Source organism: Mytilus californianus, unplaced genomic scaffold (assembly GCF_021869535.1).
Source record: "Mytilus californianus isolate M0D057914Y unplaced genomic scaffold, xbMytCali1.0.p SCAF_13, whole genome shotgun sequence".
Lineage (NCBI taxonomy): Eukaryota > Metazoa > Mollusca > Bivalvia > Mytilida > Mytilidae > Mytilus > Mytilus californianus.
The window spans coordinates 38,331,337-38,349,848 of NW_026262615.1; the positions used below are offsets into that span (position 1 = coordinate 38,331,337).

At 34.3% G+C, this 18,512-nt stretch overlaps 2 protein-coding genes across 4 annotated transcripts in view; one reads left to right on the plus strand and one right to left on the minus strand.

Annotated features, from left to right (window-relative positions):
* Positions 1–15,902, minus strand: part of LOC127723610 (carbohydrate sulfotransferase 15-like) — a 54,042-nt gene extending 38,140 nt beyond the window's left edge. For 2 of the 3 annotated variants that reach the window (XM_052230304.1, XM_052230303.1), the window contains exon 1: positions 15,790–15,895. The gene's annotated coding sequence lies outside the window, so the exon portion shown is untranslated. Of the gene's footprint in view, positions 1–15,789 lie in introns of all 3 variants that reach the window. The other variant, XM_052230305.1, reaches the window with a different exon arrangement.
* On the plus strand, positions 8,947–14,698 carry LOC127723608 (uncharacterized). The gene is made up of 2 exons (XM_052230301.1): positions 8,947–9,115; positions 12,414–14,698. The coding sequence occupies exon 2, from the start codon at positions 12,428–12,430 to the stop codon at positions 14,300–14,302; it is 1,875 nt and encodes a 624-aa protein (XP_052086261.1). The 5' UTR covers positions 8,947–9,115; positions 12,414–12,427; the 3' UTR covers positions 14,303–14,698.
* Positions 15,903–18,512: the final 2,610 nt, after the last annotated feature.

Genomic DNA, 18,512 nt, shown 5'->3' on the forward strand with positions numbered 1-18,512 from the left:
ACAACTAATAAAAAAATCATGCATCTTAATACGTATATTTAAAGAAGAAGGGCAATTTCACCTGCATGTGTTTCGTTTATAGGATAATAATCTAAAGCCAGCAAAGCCCGTGTTCCAAATCCGTCTTGAAATTTGAATATTTAAAATTAAAGTCTATATCTATAATTTTTAGGTATATACTTTTGTCAATAATTTTCAATATGTCTTAAATCAAAATGTTATTCAGCACTCATTGACATGTTGCTGTTGAAAGCATTTCAGATTTTGCATGTTTTGGTCTAAATTTGCATCGAAGTGCGCTATGAACAAAAATGAATTAATGTGTAGCCGAAAGACAATTTTATTGCATAGCTTTACTTGGAACCTAATTTTGGTTTTTGGTTAACAATGTCCTTCTTGTACATTATTAATCGTGTTCCAAGTAAAGCTAAGCATTAAAATTGTCTTTCGGATACACATTAATTCATTTTTGTATAAATAATTTAATTACGTCATTGAGGAAACATTAGGCGATGTACTAATAATTGGCAGAATTACTTTTCACTAATACTTCTAAAATATCAATTGAAAATAGGAAGTCACGGGCCTTACTTTCTTGTAAAATGACCAGACTCAAGCAAGCGAACAATAAGCCAGAGAACAATAAGATGCATCAAGCTAGCGAACAATAAGCCAGCGAACAATAAGAAAACGCGCCAACATGATCATGCCTAAAAACCGAAGACTTGCAATAGCACGAAACGTACTTATAAATCTGATGACAATAATTTCCAGTAGGAAGATGAAATGCAATTCCATTTTAACATAGACAAAGTTAATTAGTTATTCGTGTATTTAATACAACTTTATTTTAAAGCCTAAAATTCCTTTTAGTAAATCCTTTCTCTTTTCTCTCTGATTAGAGATGGGTTTGTTGTCTTTATAATAATGAAACAATTGATAACAACAGTCCACACTCAACTAGTGTAGCGATACAATTAAATCTTCAAGCTTATATATACGATTGAAAAGAAAAGATAAAAAAAATTGTTAGATTGTCTGTAGATTTAAAAGCTGATAACCATCGTCAAAGAACTAGCTAGTTCATTTTTTTCTAATTATTCAAAAGTAAATAGTCGCTCTGGTCATTTATTTATTATATTTCAATAAGAATAGTGATAAGTGTAAGAGTAACACACAAATAGAACGAAAAACGAGTTGACATAAAGATTTTGGTTAATCTAAACGACAATTTATTTGAATCCAAGCCTATGTAAAATAACTATAATCCGTAAAAACTTCCATACGGCAAAGCTTTTGTCCCCACTAGGTACAAATGATAGGCAATTGCCCAATGTTGCCTGGACCAAAAGACCCAATTGAGTAAAGTTACGGAATTTTTTTAATTGAGGTACAAAGTTGGGGTAGGGTAACCCTACCACCTCTCAACTTTAATTCATAAAAAAGTCCCTACGGCAAAGCTTTTGACCCCACTAGGTACAAATAATAGACAATTGACCAAAGTAGCCTGGACCCAAAGACCCAGGTGGGTAAAGTTACGGATTTTTTTGGAATTGAGGTCCAAAGTTGGGGGAGAGGGACCCTACAACTTCCAAACTTTAATTCATAAAAAGTCCCTCCGGCAAAGCTTTTGTCCCCACTGTTAATTGAGGTCCAAAGTTGGGGTAGGGTGACCCTACCACCTCCCAACTTTAATTCATAAAAAAGTCCCTACGGCAGAACTTTTGTCCCTACTAGGTACAAATGATAGACAATTGTCTAAGGTTACCTGGACCCAAAGACCCAGTGGGGTAAAGTTACAAAATGTTTTAATTGTGGTCCAAAGTTGGGGTAGGGTGACCCGACCCAACCACCTCCCAACTTTAATCTATAAACAGTCACTACGGCAAAGCTTTTGTCCACACTAGGTACAAATGATAGGCAATTACCTAAAGTTGCCTTGACCCAAAGACCCAGGTGGGTAAAGTTACTGAATTTTTTTAATTGAGGTACAAAGTTGGGGTAGGGTGACCCGACCCTACCACCTCCCTTCTTTAATTCATCAAAAGTTCCCGAAAGCTTTTGTCCACACTAGGTACAAACGATTGGCAATTACCTAAGTTTGCCTGGACCTAAAGACCTAGGTAAGTAAAGTTAAGGAGCATTTTTAATTGAGGTCCAAAGTTGGGATAGGGTGACCCTACCACCTCCCTTCTTTAATTCATAAAAATTCCCTACGGCAAAGCTTCTGTCTTCACTAGGTACAAATGATAGGCAATTGCCTAAGGTTGCCTGGACTAAAAGACATAGATGGGTAAAGTTACGGAATTTTCACAACTGAGGTCAAAAGATGGGGTATGGTGACCCAACCCCTCCTACTTTAATTCGTAAAAAAGTCCCTACGGCAAAGCTTTTGTCCACACTAGGTACACATGATAGTGTTTGCTTGGACTAAAAGACCCGGGTGGGTAAAGTTACGGAACTTTTTTATTTAAGGTCCAAAGTTAAGGTACGGTGGCCCAACCCCCTCCCTTCTTTAATTCATAAAAAATGTCCTTACGGCAAAACATTTGTCCCCACTAGGTACAATTGGTAGACAATTGCTCAAGGTTGCCCGGACCCAAAGACCCAGGTGGGTAAAGTTACGGATTTTTTTTTAATTGAGGTTTAAAGATGGGGAAGGGTGACCCTACCACCTCCCAGCTTTAATTCATAAAAAAGTCCCTACGGCAAAGCTTTTGTCCCAACTAGGTGCAAATGATAGACAATTGGCCATGGTTGCCTTGACCCAAAGACCCAGGTAGGTAAAGTTACGGAATTGTTTTAATTGAGGTCCAAAGTTGGGGTAAGGTGACCCTACCACCTGCCAACTTTAAATTTATAAAAAAAGTCCCTACGGCAAAGCTTTTGTCCACACTAGGTACACTTGATGGGCAATTACCTAAAGTTGCCTGGACTAAAAGACCTAGGTGGGAAAAGTTACGGAACTTTTTTTAATTGAGGTACAAAGTTGGGGTAGGGTGACCCGACCCTACCACCTCCCTTTTTTAATATATAAAAAATCCCATTCGGCAAAGCTTTTGTCCACACTACGTACAAACGATTGGCAATTACCTAAGCTTGCCTGGACCTAAAGACCTAGGTGGGTAAAGTTAAGGAACATTTTTAATTGAGGTCCAAAGTTGAGGTAAGGTGACAAATACCACCTCCCTTCTTTAATTTATTCAAAATTCCCTACGGCAAAGCTTCTGTCAACACTAGTAACAAATGATAGACAATTGTCTAAAGTTGCCTGGACCCAAAGACCCAAGTGGGTTAAGTTACGAAGCTTTTTTAATTGAGGTCCAAAGTTGGGGTAAGGTGACCCTACCACCTCTCTTCTTTAATTCATAAAATTTCCCTACGGCAAAGCTTCTGTCCACACTAGGTACAAATGATAGGCAATTGCCTAAGGTTGCCTTGACTAAAAGACATAGATGGGTAAAGTTACGGAATTTCCTCAACTGAGGGCAAAAGATGGGGTATGGTGACCCAACCCCTTCCTACTTTAATTCGTCAAAAAGTCCCTAAGGCAAAGCTTTTGTCCACACTAGGTACAACTGATAGTGTTTGCTTGGACTAAAAGACCCGGGTGGGTAAAGTTATGGAACTTTTTTATTTGAGGTCCAAAGTTAAGATACGGTGGTCCAACCCCCTCCCTTCTTTAATTCATAAAAATGTCCTTACGGCAAACATTTGTCCACTCTAAGTGTAAATGATAAGCAACTGCTTAAGGTTGCCTGGACTTAAAGACCCAGGTGGGTAGAATTACGTAATTTCCGCAACCCAGGTTCTAATTTTGTGTGTGGTAACCCTACCCCTCTCCTACTTTAATTCGTAAAAAAGTCCCTACGGCAAAGCTTTTGTCCAATCTCAGTACAAATTATAGGCAATTGCATAATGTTGCCTGGACGACTGAAGGACCCAGGTGGGAAAAGTTACGTAACTCCTATAAATGAGATCCAAAATTTAGGTATGGAGACCCTACTCCTACAAATTTCAATCGGGCAAAGTTTTTCGCCCACATTAAGTACAACAGATTGATCATGGACTAAGGTTGCCCACACCCAAAGACCAAGATGGGTAAAGTTACGGTACCTTTACAACTTAGGTCCAAAGTTTGTAGACCATAACTCCTAAGTTTAATTCGTGAAAAAAAAAATCACAGCAAAGCTTTTGTCCACTCTGGTAACAAATGATAGGCAATTGCCTATCAAATGTATTTAGTGTGGACAAAAGCTTTGCCGTAGGGACTTTTTTGTGAATTAAAGAAGGAAGGGGGTTGGGTCATCATATCCCAGATTTGGACCTCAGTTAAAAAAATTCCGTAACTTTACTCACCTGGGTCTTTGGGTCCAGGCAAGCTTAAGCAATTGCCTATCAAATGTATCTAGTGTGGACAAAAGCTTTGCCGTGGGGACTTTTTTATGAATTAAAGAAGGAAGGGGGTTGGGTCACCATATCCCAACTTTGGACCCCAATTAAAAAAATTCCGTAACTTTACCCACCCGGGTCTTTCCATCGGAATTAAACACATTTATTCTAAAACCAGTTGTTGGCATGACACGGGTTATGTTCTTCTCATATATTTTTATGACGGTATAATACTAAACCCCTAACAGGAGGGATTGTGCCTGATATTCATATGATGAAGACATAATCTTTCAATCAGTTTAATTGAGGTCTGCAGCTGGCATGTCAGTAACTGCTAGTAGTCTGTTGTTATTTATGTATTATTGTCATTTTGTTTATTTTCTTTTGTTTCCTATTCTGACATCGAACTCGGACTTCTCTTATACTGAGTATTACTGTGCGTACTGTTGTGCGTTTGTTTTTTCTACATTGGCTAGAGGTATAGGGGGTGGGTTGAGATATCAAAAAACATGTTTAACCCCGCCGCATTTTTGCGCCTGTCCCAAGTCAGGGGCCTCTGGCCTTTGTTAGTCTTGTATCATTTTTAATTTTAGTTTCCTGTGTATAATTTGGAGTTTAGTATGACATCCATTATCACTGAAATAGTATACATATTTGTTTAGGGGCCAGCTGAAGGACGCCTCCGGGGGCGGGAGTTTCTCGCTGCATTGAAGAACCATTGGTGGCCTCCGGCTGTTATCTGCTCTATGGTCGGGTTGTTGTCTCTTTGACACATTCCCCATTTCCATTTTCAATTTTAAGTTTAGGCAATTGCCTATCAAATGTACCTAGTGTAGACAAAAACTTTGCCGTAGGGACTTTTTTATGAATTAAAGAAGGAAGGGGGTTGGGTCACCATATCCCAACTTTGGACCTCAATTAAAAAAAATCCGTATTTCAAACCAACTGGGTCTTTGGGTCCAGGCAAGCTTAGGCAATTGCCTATTAAATGTACCTAGTGTGGACAAAAGCTTTGCCGTAGGGAAGTTTTTACAGATTATAGTTTGGAGGGGGCTGGGTCCAGATTTCACATTGTCTTGGATTAAAAAAAAATTGTCGTGTATATTATTTAAAATCTGTTGTCAATTCGTTTCTTGTTCTATTTGTGTGTCACTCTTACACTCATCACTCTTCCTATCGAAATGTAATAAATGAATTACCAGTGTAACGACATACTTTTGAATGAAGAGAAAAATGAACTAATTCTTTGACAAAAGAAGAAAATTGCGTATAATGGTTATCAGCTTTTATTTCTACAGAAAAGTAACAAAAAATACTTGACGTTCCGTAATCAGTCGTTTTTTTTTCTTTTCTTTTCAAACGCATATATAAGGCAGAAGATTTAATTGTATCGTTACACTAGTTTAGTATGAACTATTGTTATTAATTGTTTTATTATTATAAAGACAACAAACCCATCTTTTATCAAAGAACACTAAAAAGAGAAAGGATTAGCTAAAAGGAATATAAGATGCCCGGCTTAAACAAAAAATGTATTAAATACACGAATAACTAATTAACTTTGTCTGTGTTAAAATGGAATTGCATTTCGTCTTCCTACTGGAAATTATTGTCATCAGATTTAAAAGGACGTTTCATGTTATTGCAAGTCTTCGGTTTTTAGGCATGATTATGTTGGCGCGTTTTCTTATTGTTTGCTGGCTTATTGTTCGCTAGCTTGATGCATCTTATTGTTCGCTAGCTTGAGTCTGGTTGAAAATAAAAAAAAAAAAAACACAAATTGTGCTGTCAAATTCAATATAATTATCTGTTCTTGATTTTAAAAGGATTTTTCTGAAAATTTAAATACACTTAATGACACTTAATTTTGTGATTGCTTTATCTTAAAATTTCTAGTTTAAAATATTTTTGTTGTCAATTGACTGATACGTGGTAAAATATTAAAAACAAGAGTTTTTGCAACATGCACATGAAATGATAATCAGAAAAAGAAACCGGGCTATCTTCTGGAGTTTTTAATTTGGTGATCTGTTTAGAAATAGGCCAGAGTATATTGTTAAAAGCGTTATTAAATTTACATACATTAGACTGGGATGCTGTGAAAAAACGTAAAGATTAAGAGACTTTTGAAAAATGGCCCGAATGTGAAACAAATAGAGGGGAAATCGGTTCTTCCTCTTTAATAAGTCGTGTAGTTTAAATTGTTATATATATATATATATTTCTTAAATATGTAGATTTATGTCTCAGCCTCTCGTCTCGCAGAACTGTCGAGGCAATGGGTTGGAAGGTGGGTGACCCCACTGCATATTTTATCAAATTTGACTTTTTTCCCCCGTGTTACGGACGAAGTTTTCGGCCTTTTAAAATGCTTACCCCAGAAATTCTCTACCCTCCCATTTTAGTACTATCCAATAACTATTCATTAGGGCAGCGTCTATAATCCCTAGTCATAAAAAACTACCGAGACAATGGGTCGGAAAGTGGATACTCCATGCGTATTTTATCGAGTTTGGCTTTATTTCCATGTTTCGGCCTCTAGGAATGCTTACCCAAGAAATACTTTGCCCTCTCGTTGTAGTACTATCTAATAGCTATTAATTAGAGCAGAGTCTATAATCGCTAGCCATACAGAACTGCCGAGGCAATAGGTTGGAAGGTAGGTGGCCCAGTTTCAAATAGAAGTTTTTAAGTCGGTATGCCATGAAAAAATTATTTTACTTCAAAATTTTTTAAGAATGCTTACCCAAGAAATTCTTTAAGAATGCTTACCCAAGAAATTCTTTACTATCCCGATTTAGTACTATCCAAAAGCTATTTATAAGAGCAGAGTCTATAATCCCTAGCCATACAGAACTGCCTAGGCAATGGGTGTGAAAGTGGGTGACCCCAGTGCGTATTTTCTACAATTTGGCTTTTTTTTTCCATGTTTCGAACGAAATTTTCGGCCATTAAGAAGGCTTACCCCTTAGAAATTCTTTACTATCCCGATGTAGTACTATATATTAGCTATTCATTAGAGCAGAGTCTATAATCCCTAGCCATACAGAACTGCCGAGGCAATAGGTTGGAAAGTGCGTGACCCAGTTTCAAATAGAAATTGTATTGTCGGTATACCATGAAAAATTTCATTAACATCAAAATTCTATATTTCGAGCGAAATTTTTGACCTTTAACAATGCTTACCCCAGAAATTCTTTACCCTCCCGCTGTAGTACTATCCAATAGCTATTTATTAGAGCAGAGTCTATAATCCCTAGCCAAACAGAACTGCCGAGGGAATAGGTTGGAAGGTAGGTGGCCCAGTTTCAAATAGAAGTTTTTAAGTCGGTATGCCATGAAAAAATTATTTTACTTCAAAATTCTTTATTTTTAGTCGTTAATATGAGTTTTGAAAAAATTGCAAATGTTGATTAAACATGCGTAAATACGAATTACATCCTGGACTTAACAGATAATACTTTATTTGAATCGTCAAAATGATTTTTTTTTATTGCAAATGCTTATTACAAAACCGTAAATATGAGTTAGAAATCTGCAAAACTAAAGTTAAAATTTTGTTAATCGGATATACAAATCTTTTATTTTCTATATTAATCTTGTTTTCGAACAAAAAAGTCAAAAACTATGATTTTAAAGAAAAATAAATTTGTTGCTCAAATAGTTTTCCAAACGCAATTGTAGGATGACGAATTGCAGGATAGCTTTTTATAAAGAGAATTGCAGGATGAGATTTGCTGGATAGCTTGACACTAATAAATTTATTAAAAATTAATACATGTATATGGATTCTCTTCTGAATGCTAAACTCTGAGATGCTAAACAACCAACAATCAATATATAAATCCAAATATGCTTCTTGCTATTGCAAAACAAAAATAAGTAATAATCTAATAAGTTAATTAACAAAGTCCCGGCCGCCCCCCCCCCTTTTTCCTTGCAAAAAAAATAAACCCAAACAAACAAACAAAACAAAAACAAAAACAAAACAACAAAACAAAACAAAAAACAAAGACATGATCTAAATATTTGTTTTCGAAAGAAATATATCTGTTAAAAAAAAGTCGCATTCTCATTTTACACCGGCTTTTTTTTTATAGTCACAACTGAGTGTATTCCTGGCCTGTTGGAATAAATTGTATGCTTGACATCCGTTTGGTAACGCAATGTATCGGATACTTTTCCTAATACATATGACCTCCGGGCAATACATTTTTATAGCCTGTTTGTTCTTTTAAGTATGTTCTTTTTACTTGTTATCTATTTGTTATTTTCTGTTTTTTACGAAATTTTGGCATTGAACATTGAAAACGTTGAAATTAAATATTTGAGAAACTTATTAAGTCTTCCCCCAGATAAGAACATTTGTTTGAAAACTACCCAAATACGTTATAAAATACAAGGACGTACATTACAGTTTGTTATAAAAAAAATAGTAAATACGTCCTTGTAAAATAGATTAGATCTAAAATGTATGACGAAATACGTAATACGATATTACACAACACACAACACAGTTAAACTATATATAAATACTTTTATGTATGACCTGTTTCGAACTACACGATAGGTGATCAATATTAGATAAAAAGGTTCGAATAGACATTTAAATGTGTTGTTGTTCACTGTCATTTAGCTTGTTAATAAATAAATAACGTAATTACACATAATTCTAAAGTTAGTTCGGAAAACCTACTGATAACCTATTCGGTCAGTTTTTATGGTAAGTTTTTTCTTAATTTATATATTATATACTTATATAATATACATATACACACACAAATCAGTGCATAACAAACTGTATATTATTATTCGTGATGCATTCGTGTGTTCTAAGTTGTTTGATAGAACGTCCAATGCATTCTTTCTAAAACCAATTGAGAAAGTTTTAATTTCATTTTAATTAATGATTTGAAACAGAAACCGAAACCGAAAGTAGAAAAATAGGAAAATTTAAAAATATTCAGCCATTGACATTCATATAAATGTAACCGGGAGAAAAGTGACGTTTATAGGAACTTTTACAATAGTTCAAAAAGTGCTGTATATGAACATTATCACAGACATTAATCAGTGTCGTTTTAAATTAAATATTTCTTGTGTTAAATGTTTCTTTATTCTTAAATATAATGTTTCTTTATTTCAAATACCCCGATCGATTATAGAGTTCAATTATTTACAACGCAATCCGACGGCAGTTAAACGTGCGAAAAATAATACATGTATCACGCTGAAAGCGTAAACATACTGCAAACATCTCGTTCACAGAAAATGCAAATTTGAAACGACACTCATTAATGTCTGGGATAATGTTCATACAAAACACTTTTTGGATTATTGTAAAAGTTCCTAATTTATATTGTCTTCCGGTTATATATACACTGTAAACTGAAAATCAACAAGTACTATCTTTTAAAAAAGATATCTGACGCATTCAGATGTTAGCATAGAGTTTAAAACATACCATGAATCTTCATCAGATTTTTTTTTATCATATTTAAAAAACATTGCACACAGTTTGACGGCAAAAAAAGGTGACGACTCTGAAAGTTGAGTATGTACGCGCTTTCTTGAAAGAATTAAAATATATACATGTATTGCATATGGTACTTAACTAAATGTATATATATATGTATAGGTATTTTTCAGAGATAAAAAAAGTACCTATAGCTGTGAAATAGACATAAACATAAGATATTAGTAGGTTACAATCTGTAATGAATAACAAACTAGGAACAGTTTAGAACCATGAAGAAATGTCAATTTTAACTTAAATTAGTCAAGCAAACTTGAACAATTAGAGATACAACCTATTTCGGTGTGTAAATCGGGGATGGACGGACGCCAAAGGGGTATATGATCTGAATAATACAGCTTTTGACAAGTAATTAACTATATGTATTTTGGAATTCTTTATTTTATGTATAATATTTTGTACTCTTTGAGATTATTATGTCGCTTGAAAGCTTTAGACTAAAGTCGATATGATATATGTGTAGCACTCGATCTATTAATAGCCTAATCATTGACCTGATAGAACTTATGAACCTGTCAGTGATATTTACCTACGCATGTATTAAAGGGTAATCCTAAAAATGCAAACAGATTGACAGTTGTGATAATGACACCTTCTTTACCTGAATTTATTTTTAGTCCCCTACCGACGAAGTCGAAGGAGACTTTAGGTTTGCACTCTGTCCGTCTGTCCGTCTGTCCATCCGTCAGTCCGGCAACTCAGTTTTCCACACTTTTTTTCTTCGTTCTTGAAGATATTGATTTGATATTTGGTATATAGTTTTATCATGACAAGTTAAAGATTAAGTTCGAATTTTGTTCCGCTCTGATGAATTAGTCCAGAGTTATGGTCCATAAAAAAACTCCATAACTATATATGTTATTTTGTATAAACTAATTTTCTGAATGCTACATGTATATATATATATATATATATATATATATATTTTTATTAAGTGAAATCTTTTAATTAGATAATAATCTATTTTTATTAAGGTATATATTTCATTTCATTACATTGTGTAGATAAAAGTTGTTGACATTTTATGGATAAGTTAAAAATCTATATTAGTTTGTGACAAATGAAAGAAAAAATATTTGGAACTATTAATTTTATTTGATTGTAATTTGAAAATAGATATACATTGTATTACATCATATTTAATTTTAGAGAACTATTAATCATATCTAATTTTAGAGTGTTATAGGTTTTCCACACTTTTTTTCATCATGCTTGAAGATATTGATTGTCAATTGGTATATAGTTTTATCATGACAAGTTACAGATCAAGTTCAAATTTTTGTTTCGGTCTGATAATTTTGTGCAGAGTTCTGGTCCTTGGACTTGAAAAAATTCACTCATATAATCAGTTTTCCACACTGTTTTTAGTCATGCTTGAAGATATTGACATGATATTTTCTTTTTGTTTACACCATGACAAGTTATAGAACAAGTTAGCATTTTGTTCCAGTATAATGAATTTTTACCCGGTAGGGGATTATGTATTGCCATGCAATACTATCAGAATGCTTGTTAAGTTTGAATTTATGTCCGTAATGTTTTCCTTTTATTGTAGCATATATCTCTTTTTTTGTTGGTTTTTGTTCAATTCCACAATTTTGTCCAATCAGAGTGAAGATTTATGACATCATGCATGCCGTTGCCATAGTTAAGCGTTCTTTAAAAATAGGTCACAAACCGATATTATTACTGACTGCGTCAGTAAAAAGAGCATAAGAACTAGCTGTCCAGATTATTTTACCGTGTGATATATACATTAAAATTAAAATAGTGTCAAGTATTGTGAATTAAAGGAGAGTATACGTCATTGAGACAGCAACCCAATGACACAAATAACAATAACAACATCTAGAGGGCAAACTCCGCTCTTCAACAAAATACAGTCGTCTATAGCATATGTCAAGCTCTACATCAAATTTGTAAATAAATTACATAATTAGTTATGAGGCTATTTTTTGCTTTTTATTTGGAAACAAAATTCAAAAAAAGTTAAAAGATATCATCCGAAAGACATCATCTTTATTTGGACTTAGTTTGAAATAGAAAATAAGCACAATGTAGAGCCAACATATTGTAAAAGTAAGATGATGTGGAATGATTGCTCATGAGACAACCCTTCACCAAAGACAAAGTACGTGTTAAGAACTATAGGCCAACATACTGCCTTTAATAATTAGCGAAACACATACTGCATAACAAGCTATGAAAGACTCCGAAATTATAAATGTAAAATAATCCGAACGAGAAAACTCTCTGGATATCGGATCTACAAGCGTGTTAAAAATCCGACTCAGCGTGTATAAAACAATCACATGTTCTCGATCTCGATAAACTTGTAATATTATCCACTAGACGGTAGGCAACAAATTCTATATCAATTATACAATTAGTTATTTAACCCACAAATCAATAACAATAAGCACCGTAATAATTCTTTTTAATTAGGTGAGAATCTTTTAATGGTTTCATGTTTTTTTTTATTTAGGTAGAAAACATTTGATGAAAATGAATAAGCAACAGAAGCAACGTACTATTGAAAACGAAAAGAAGTGGAAACATTTTCTATCGAGTATCAAAAGAGTGCAAAATGTTCAATCAAATAATGTATGTATAAATTCTAAAATTAATACAAAATGTCTGGCAAATGAATTTGCAAACAAGCTGTTGAAGAGGAAAGGCGGATATATTGAGATAAGTGGAAGTAAAGATACAATGGAAACTTATAAACATTTAAATGTTGAAGAACCTCAAACCAAACCACAAAATATGTCTTTTTATGACGGAAGTCAGATAGGCATGTCACGGGCAAACACATGGCCAAAAGAAAGATCTAAATATACAGAACTAATTAATATTTCTGGTATTGAATCTGCCCGCCGTCAGCTTAGCTTCGAAACAACTAAACCAATAGTTTGTGATTCGTCTGACGAAGAAATGAGTTCAAGTATTTTAGAAACAATTCCTTCGGAAAAGTTCGGATATCACTGGAAGTCACGACCTCGGTATGATATTCCAAATGATATAGATTTGAGTCCCAGTAAAAAAATCAAGTTTGGAAAGGAATTATTCGCAGATAAAACGATAAAAAGCCAAACAGAACAAACAACCGGAAGTTTAAAAGAGGTACAGGAAAAATACGAAAAAGAAAAGGAAGCAGCTGAAGTAGACAATAACGCACCTGGCACAACAGCAATGTCTGAAGGCAGTATACCTAGTCATGTGGAAAATTTTGAAATTAATCGGAAAATAGATCGTGTTACAAATTCAACATCAATAAAATCTGATATTGATAATTCATACAGGGAAACAGTCCGGAAAATCGAAAAGCCAACAGACTTTTCGGAAGCTCTAATAACACCAGTAACAGATACAGTGATATTGGTGCAGGGAGAAAACGAAAAATGGAAGGAAGAAGACAAAGAAGACAATGGGCCTGTCACACTACAGGTGTCAGCAGACGATATTTCTCATATTGAGGCAAATTTTGAAATTAATCGTTTACGAGATCGAAATGAAAATATTCCAAAGTCCAAAAAATCTGACATTGATAAATCATGCAGTAAATGGACTGTATCAAATATTGCGGAATACTTTGATTTTGATGAGACAGTTCGAAAAATTGAAATGTCGACAGATTTTGCCGTAGGTGCTGAAAATGTGTCAGAAAATATTCAATTAGAATTAATTCGAAAACTTCAAGTATTTAAGGCTGTGCAAACATATAAAAGCAAGCAAAATAATGATACAGAAATTCTTTCACATTTAAGGTCTATCACGGTAACAGAATGCGGAAGTAGGCTTGTACTAGACGCGTTACTTATTCCACTGTGCTCGTCGCTAGGCTTAAACATTGAGGTAGACAAAAACATAAATTGCAATTTTCTCCCGAACTGCAGATTTGATTATTGCATAGCTAAAGATGATAAATTAATTGGGTGTGTGGAAACAAAAAGCATCAAAAGTTTGAACGACAGCGCCGTTGCGCAGGCTTTGCTGCAATTGCTAATTTTGCAGACGAATTTGTTACGAGTCGATGACATTGGTGATGCCTTTAGCAAAAAATGTCCATTATTTGCTGTTGTCACTGATGGACATAGATTTATTTATATTCAATTGCAGGAGGCCGTATTTAAATTTGAACACGAAGGAGAAAAGGTTAAAGTTCGCGAAATCGCGCATGAAGACGATGTTAAGTGCATTTTGGAACAAATCGGTTACCTAATGAATGAAGCAACCGCTGCACTAGGAGGGACTAACTTGGATTCAAGTACAGTGACAGAGACAAACTCAATGAGTTCAAATAAGATATTGCCAAATGTAATTGATTTAGATTATCAGAATTGTGAGGACCCGTCTATAATCGTCATTGACTGAGGCATGCTGATAAATAAATTGAACGTTCAGTCATACAATCGAAGTACAAACTCGTGTTTTAACCGATACTAGTTTTTTCCAATTATATAATTTTAGAGAGTAATTTATACTATAACAAAGTAGATCACTCGATAAAAAACAATTTTGTCTTGTAATCCTAATGCAGGATTTTTCGATTTGTCTCTACCTTTTAGTTTCAAGGTTAAGCGACTACTATTAAATGGAGTTTTTCGTAGGCATCCAAAAAATTCCTGGAGGAAAACGACCATGTTTGTCCTGTAATTGAATGGAAACTCTTATCATTTTACATTGAACTAAACTATCTATTTTTTTCAGAGGTGACTTATTTGGAAACATCTTGAATTATACCAGATTTGAATTTATATATATATATATAATTTTGTTAGATCTGGTGATCAATTTATTTGGCAATCGCCAATGGCAGTCAGCAGGGTTTAAGAACATCAGTTGTTCGACCTGTTAGTCAAATGCGTTTTGTTAAAATAGACTTTTTCAGCTTTTTTTTGGTCTTTTGGAAATTGTTGTTTGTGCTGTATTTAGACCCCTCTACCAAGAAATTTGTTTTGCATGCACACGTATAAAAATTGGGGTTTTTAACCAACGCAATCATAGGTTTGAAAGTTGTTTTCAATTTAGACTTTTTATATTTTTTCGTTTGGGCTTGTATTATATTTTCCTTCGGGTTTATATGATCCGTTCATCCTATTTCGACTCTTTAAAATTCAAGAGTCTATCCTAAATTGAGGTAAATCATATGGCCTTCCGAATACCGTTTCGATCCCTAACATCACTGAAGAGACATTTATTGTCGAAATCCGGATATGGTGTACAAATTTTTGCACCTCATGTTTGTGGTATACCATCTTTTCCACAAGTTTATTGTTTTCTGTTTGGTATTTAATTAATATTAAGATCCATTTTGTTAGATCTGGTGATCAATTTATTTGGCAATCGCCAATGGCAGTCAGCAGGGTTTAAGAACATCAGTTGTTCGACCTGTTAGTCAAATGCGTTTTGTTAAAATAGACTTTTTCAGCTTTTTTTGGTCTTTTGGAAATTGTTGTTTGTGCTGTATTTAGACCCCTCTACCAAGAAATTTGTTTTGCATGCACACGTATAAAAATTGCGGTTTTTATCCAACGCAATCATAGGTTTGAACGTTGTTTTCAATTTAGACTATATATATATATATATATATATATATATATATATAGTTCGCCCATCAACCTCCAAAGAAGTAGAAATCTCAGGGTCCTTTATTAAGCATACATTAGATGTGAGTACAGGAGTACAGTAATTTATTTATAGTATTATATATGAAAAGATTTAGTTATGTTTTATACTTTCTAACGATATGTTTTCCCCGTGATTTGTTTTTTGTTTATATTTATTATGTAAATAATCTTGATATGATTTTTATGACAATACAATAAAATGGAAGTGCATAACAATTCAAAAGAACTTACCAAAATCACATAGTTTGTTATAATATCCCATTTCAATGTTAAGTACTTTACAAACGATATCTCGATAGTTGAATAAATATGCAGAATATATTTTGTTTAAAACAATTGTGGAATCGCATTAAGCATTCATAATAAGTAATGTGTTGTATTGTATTTGTCCACCATAGACAATTGATATTTAGTGTACACAAAGCTATCATAACAGTTCATCATGATAGATAAGGTTACGAAGTACAGTTTGGGAAATAATTTAAAAATTAGGAATTTAAAGATTTTGTGTAAGATCAAAGGTCATATTCGATACACTGGTAAATTAAACATATACAAGGGATTTAAATGCACCATAGAAAATCATAATATGAATAAAAAATGTTTTGTTTAGTATAAAAGAGAGGCGAAAGATACAAAAAAAACAGACATTCAAACTCATAAGTCGAAAATAAACTGATAATGCAATGGCAAAAATCGAAAAACGACCAAAACACACATACCAGTATATAAAAACAACATGGAAAACTAGACTGAGCAACACAAACCCCACCAAAAACCGTGGTTGATATTAGGTGCTCCAGAAGGGTAAGCAGATCCTGCTCAACGTGTGTCACCCGTCGAGTTGATAATGTAAGTACAAACCCGGTGATAATAAAATTGAGAATGAAACGGGGAATGTGTCAAAGAGACAACATTCCAACCATAGAGCAAAAACAGCCCAAGGCCACCAATAAGTCTTCAACAGAGCGAGAAAATCTCGCCCCGGGGGCGGGCTTCAGCTTGCCCCTAAACAATAGGGTATACTAGTTCAGCGAAAACGGACGTCACATTTAACTCCAAAACATATAAATGAACCAAAATAATAAAAAAAAAGAACTTGAAGAAAAAGGCCATAGATTCCTCACTTGAGACAGGCGCGAAAGTGCGTCGGGGTTTAACAAGCCTTAATCGTAGATCATATTCGAGAAAAAAGAGGACGGGATTGTGGTAACAACATCTGGAACACATCCATCATCCACTGTAAAACAGATACTCCATAATTGTCAACCAACTCGAGATTGCGTTCGTAAAAACTTTGGAAGTGATGATTTCAACTTCACCACTTGGAACTTTTGGAAAGAGTTTCTGTACCGCCTCGTTATAGTCCTATAAATAAGACCATGTGTTCATATCTTTTATTCAACGTTTATATTGGGTTTTATTTAAGCTTTGCTGAACAAAGACGTCTTACCGGAAGGCGTCATTTCCCTAGACTGGTTCTCCTGTCTAGATAAATGTGCATATTACATATTTCATATATCAAGACAGGTAGGGTTCAACGCCATCTTTTTATTTGAAATCGAGGTTGTTCTAATTTTAAAAATTTTGACGTCATCAAAATAGGAAAGCCGGTGTTTTCTCCCGGCATGCATTTGTAACTAACAACAATAAACAATATGGCAGCAGACGATACTGTGAAAGATTTTAAAGAAAAACTAAAGAATGTCTTGACACATAAAATAGCATTATCTAAAATCAACTCTACACGAAAAGTGAATTTAACGTTCTTGAAACCTTTGCAATTGCAAAGTATTCAAGGTGCAATGAAAAGTGATGCATTGATCATGCTACCCACTGGATATGGAAAGTCATTGATTTTCGAAATGCTGGCAAAAATGAACAACACAAAATGCATTATTATCAGCCCTTTAAATGCCATAATTGAAGAGCAAACAAGAAAGTTGGGTACAAAGGCTGTTAACGTTAATGCAGCGCTTACCAATAGTATTGAAGGTATTTTTAATATTCATCTCCATTCTCGACCTCAGTGAGACACTTTTTAAGGTTCATCATAACAAATGGACAAATATGGCCGTATTTTCACCCCAAAAACTACTCTGTGTACAGACTTACCTGTACAGTTTAAAAAGTTTTAAGGCCTGGCATCCACTAGATATATAAAAGTTAAATGCATTTTGTGTTTCAGAAAGATGTAATCGTTTTTGGATTTTGATGGGCATTTTTTTCCTTCCTGCAGAAGGTGTAAAAATAAACAAACACCTGAATTGCATTTGATACTGTCCACTCAGTTACTACCTTTAACTCATCTATAGATGTGTAAATATCTATTCCCTGTCTATTGTCTATGCCAATCAAGGACAATCAATACAATACAAACCAGTTGTTACCTGAGAGGGAGCATCTCAAAGTTGTATCCAAACTTAGTTTATTTTTACACCTTCTGCAGGAACGAAAAAAAAATGCCCATTAAAATCCCAAAAAGATTTTATCTTTCTGATATGCAAAATTTTAAATGTCTCCTGCCATTTGAGAAAATTCTAATATCTTTTAAATGGTATAGATCCCCACCCCTAAACCATATATATTCTGGTTTCTCATGATAAAGCACATCAAATGAAATACAGGGTTAGTCCCCAGGGGTCACCCCCACCCCCTGCCACTTAAGAAAGTTCTAATATCTTGTAAGTGGTCAAGATCCCCACCCCTGAACCATATATATTCTGGTTTGTCATACCAAGATGGTTTGAATGATATACAGGGTTAGTCCCCAGGGGTCATCCGGACCCCCTGCCATTTGAGAAAGTTCTAATATCTTGTAAATGGTCAAGATCCCCACCCCTAAACCATATATATTCTGGTTTGTCATGATAAAGCACATCAAATGAAATACAGGGTTAGTCCCCAGGGGTCACCCCCACCCCCTGCCATTTAAGAAAGTTCTAATATCTTGT

Coding starts and splice junctions, on each gene's coding strand:
- LOC127723608 (XM_052230301.1), top strand. CDS start 12,428: ATGAAAATGAATAAGCAACAGAAGCAACGTACTATTGAAAACGAAAAG.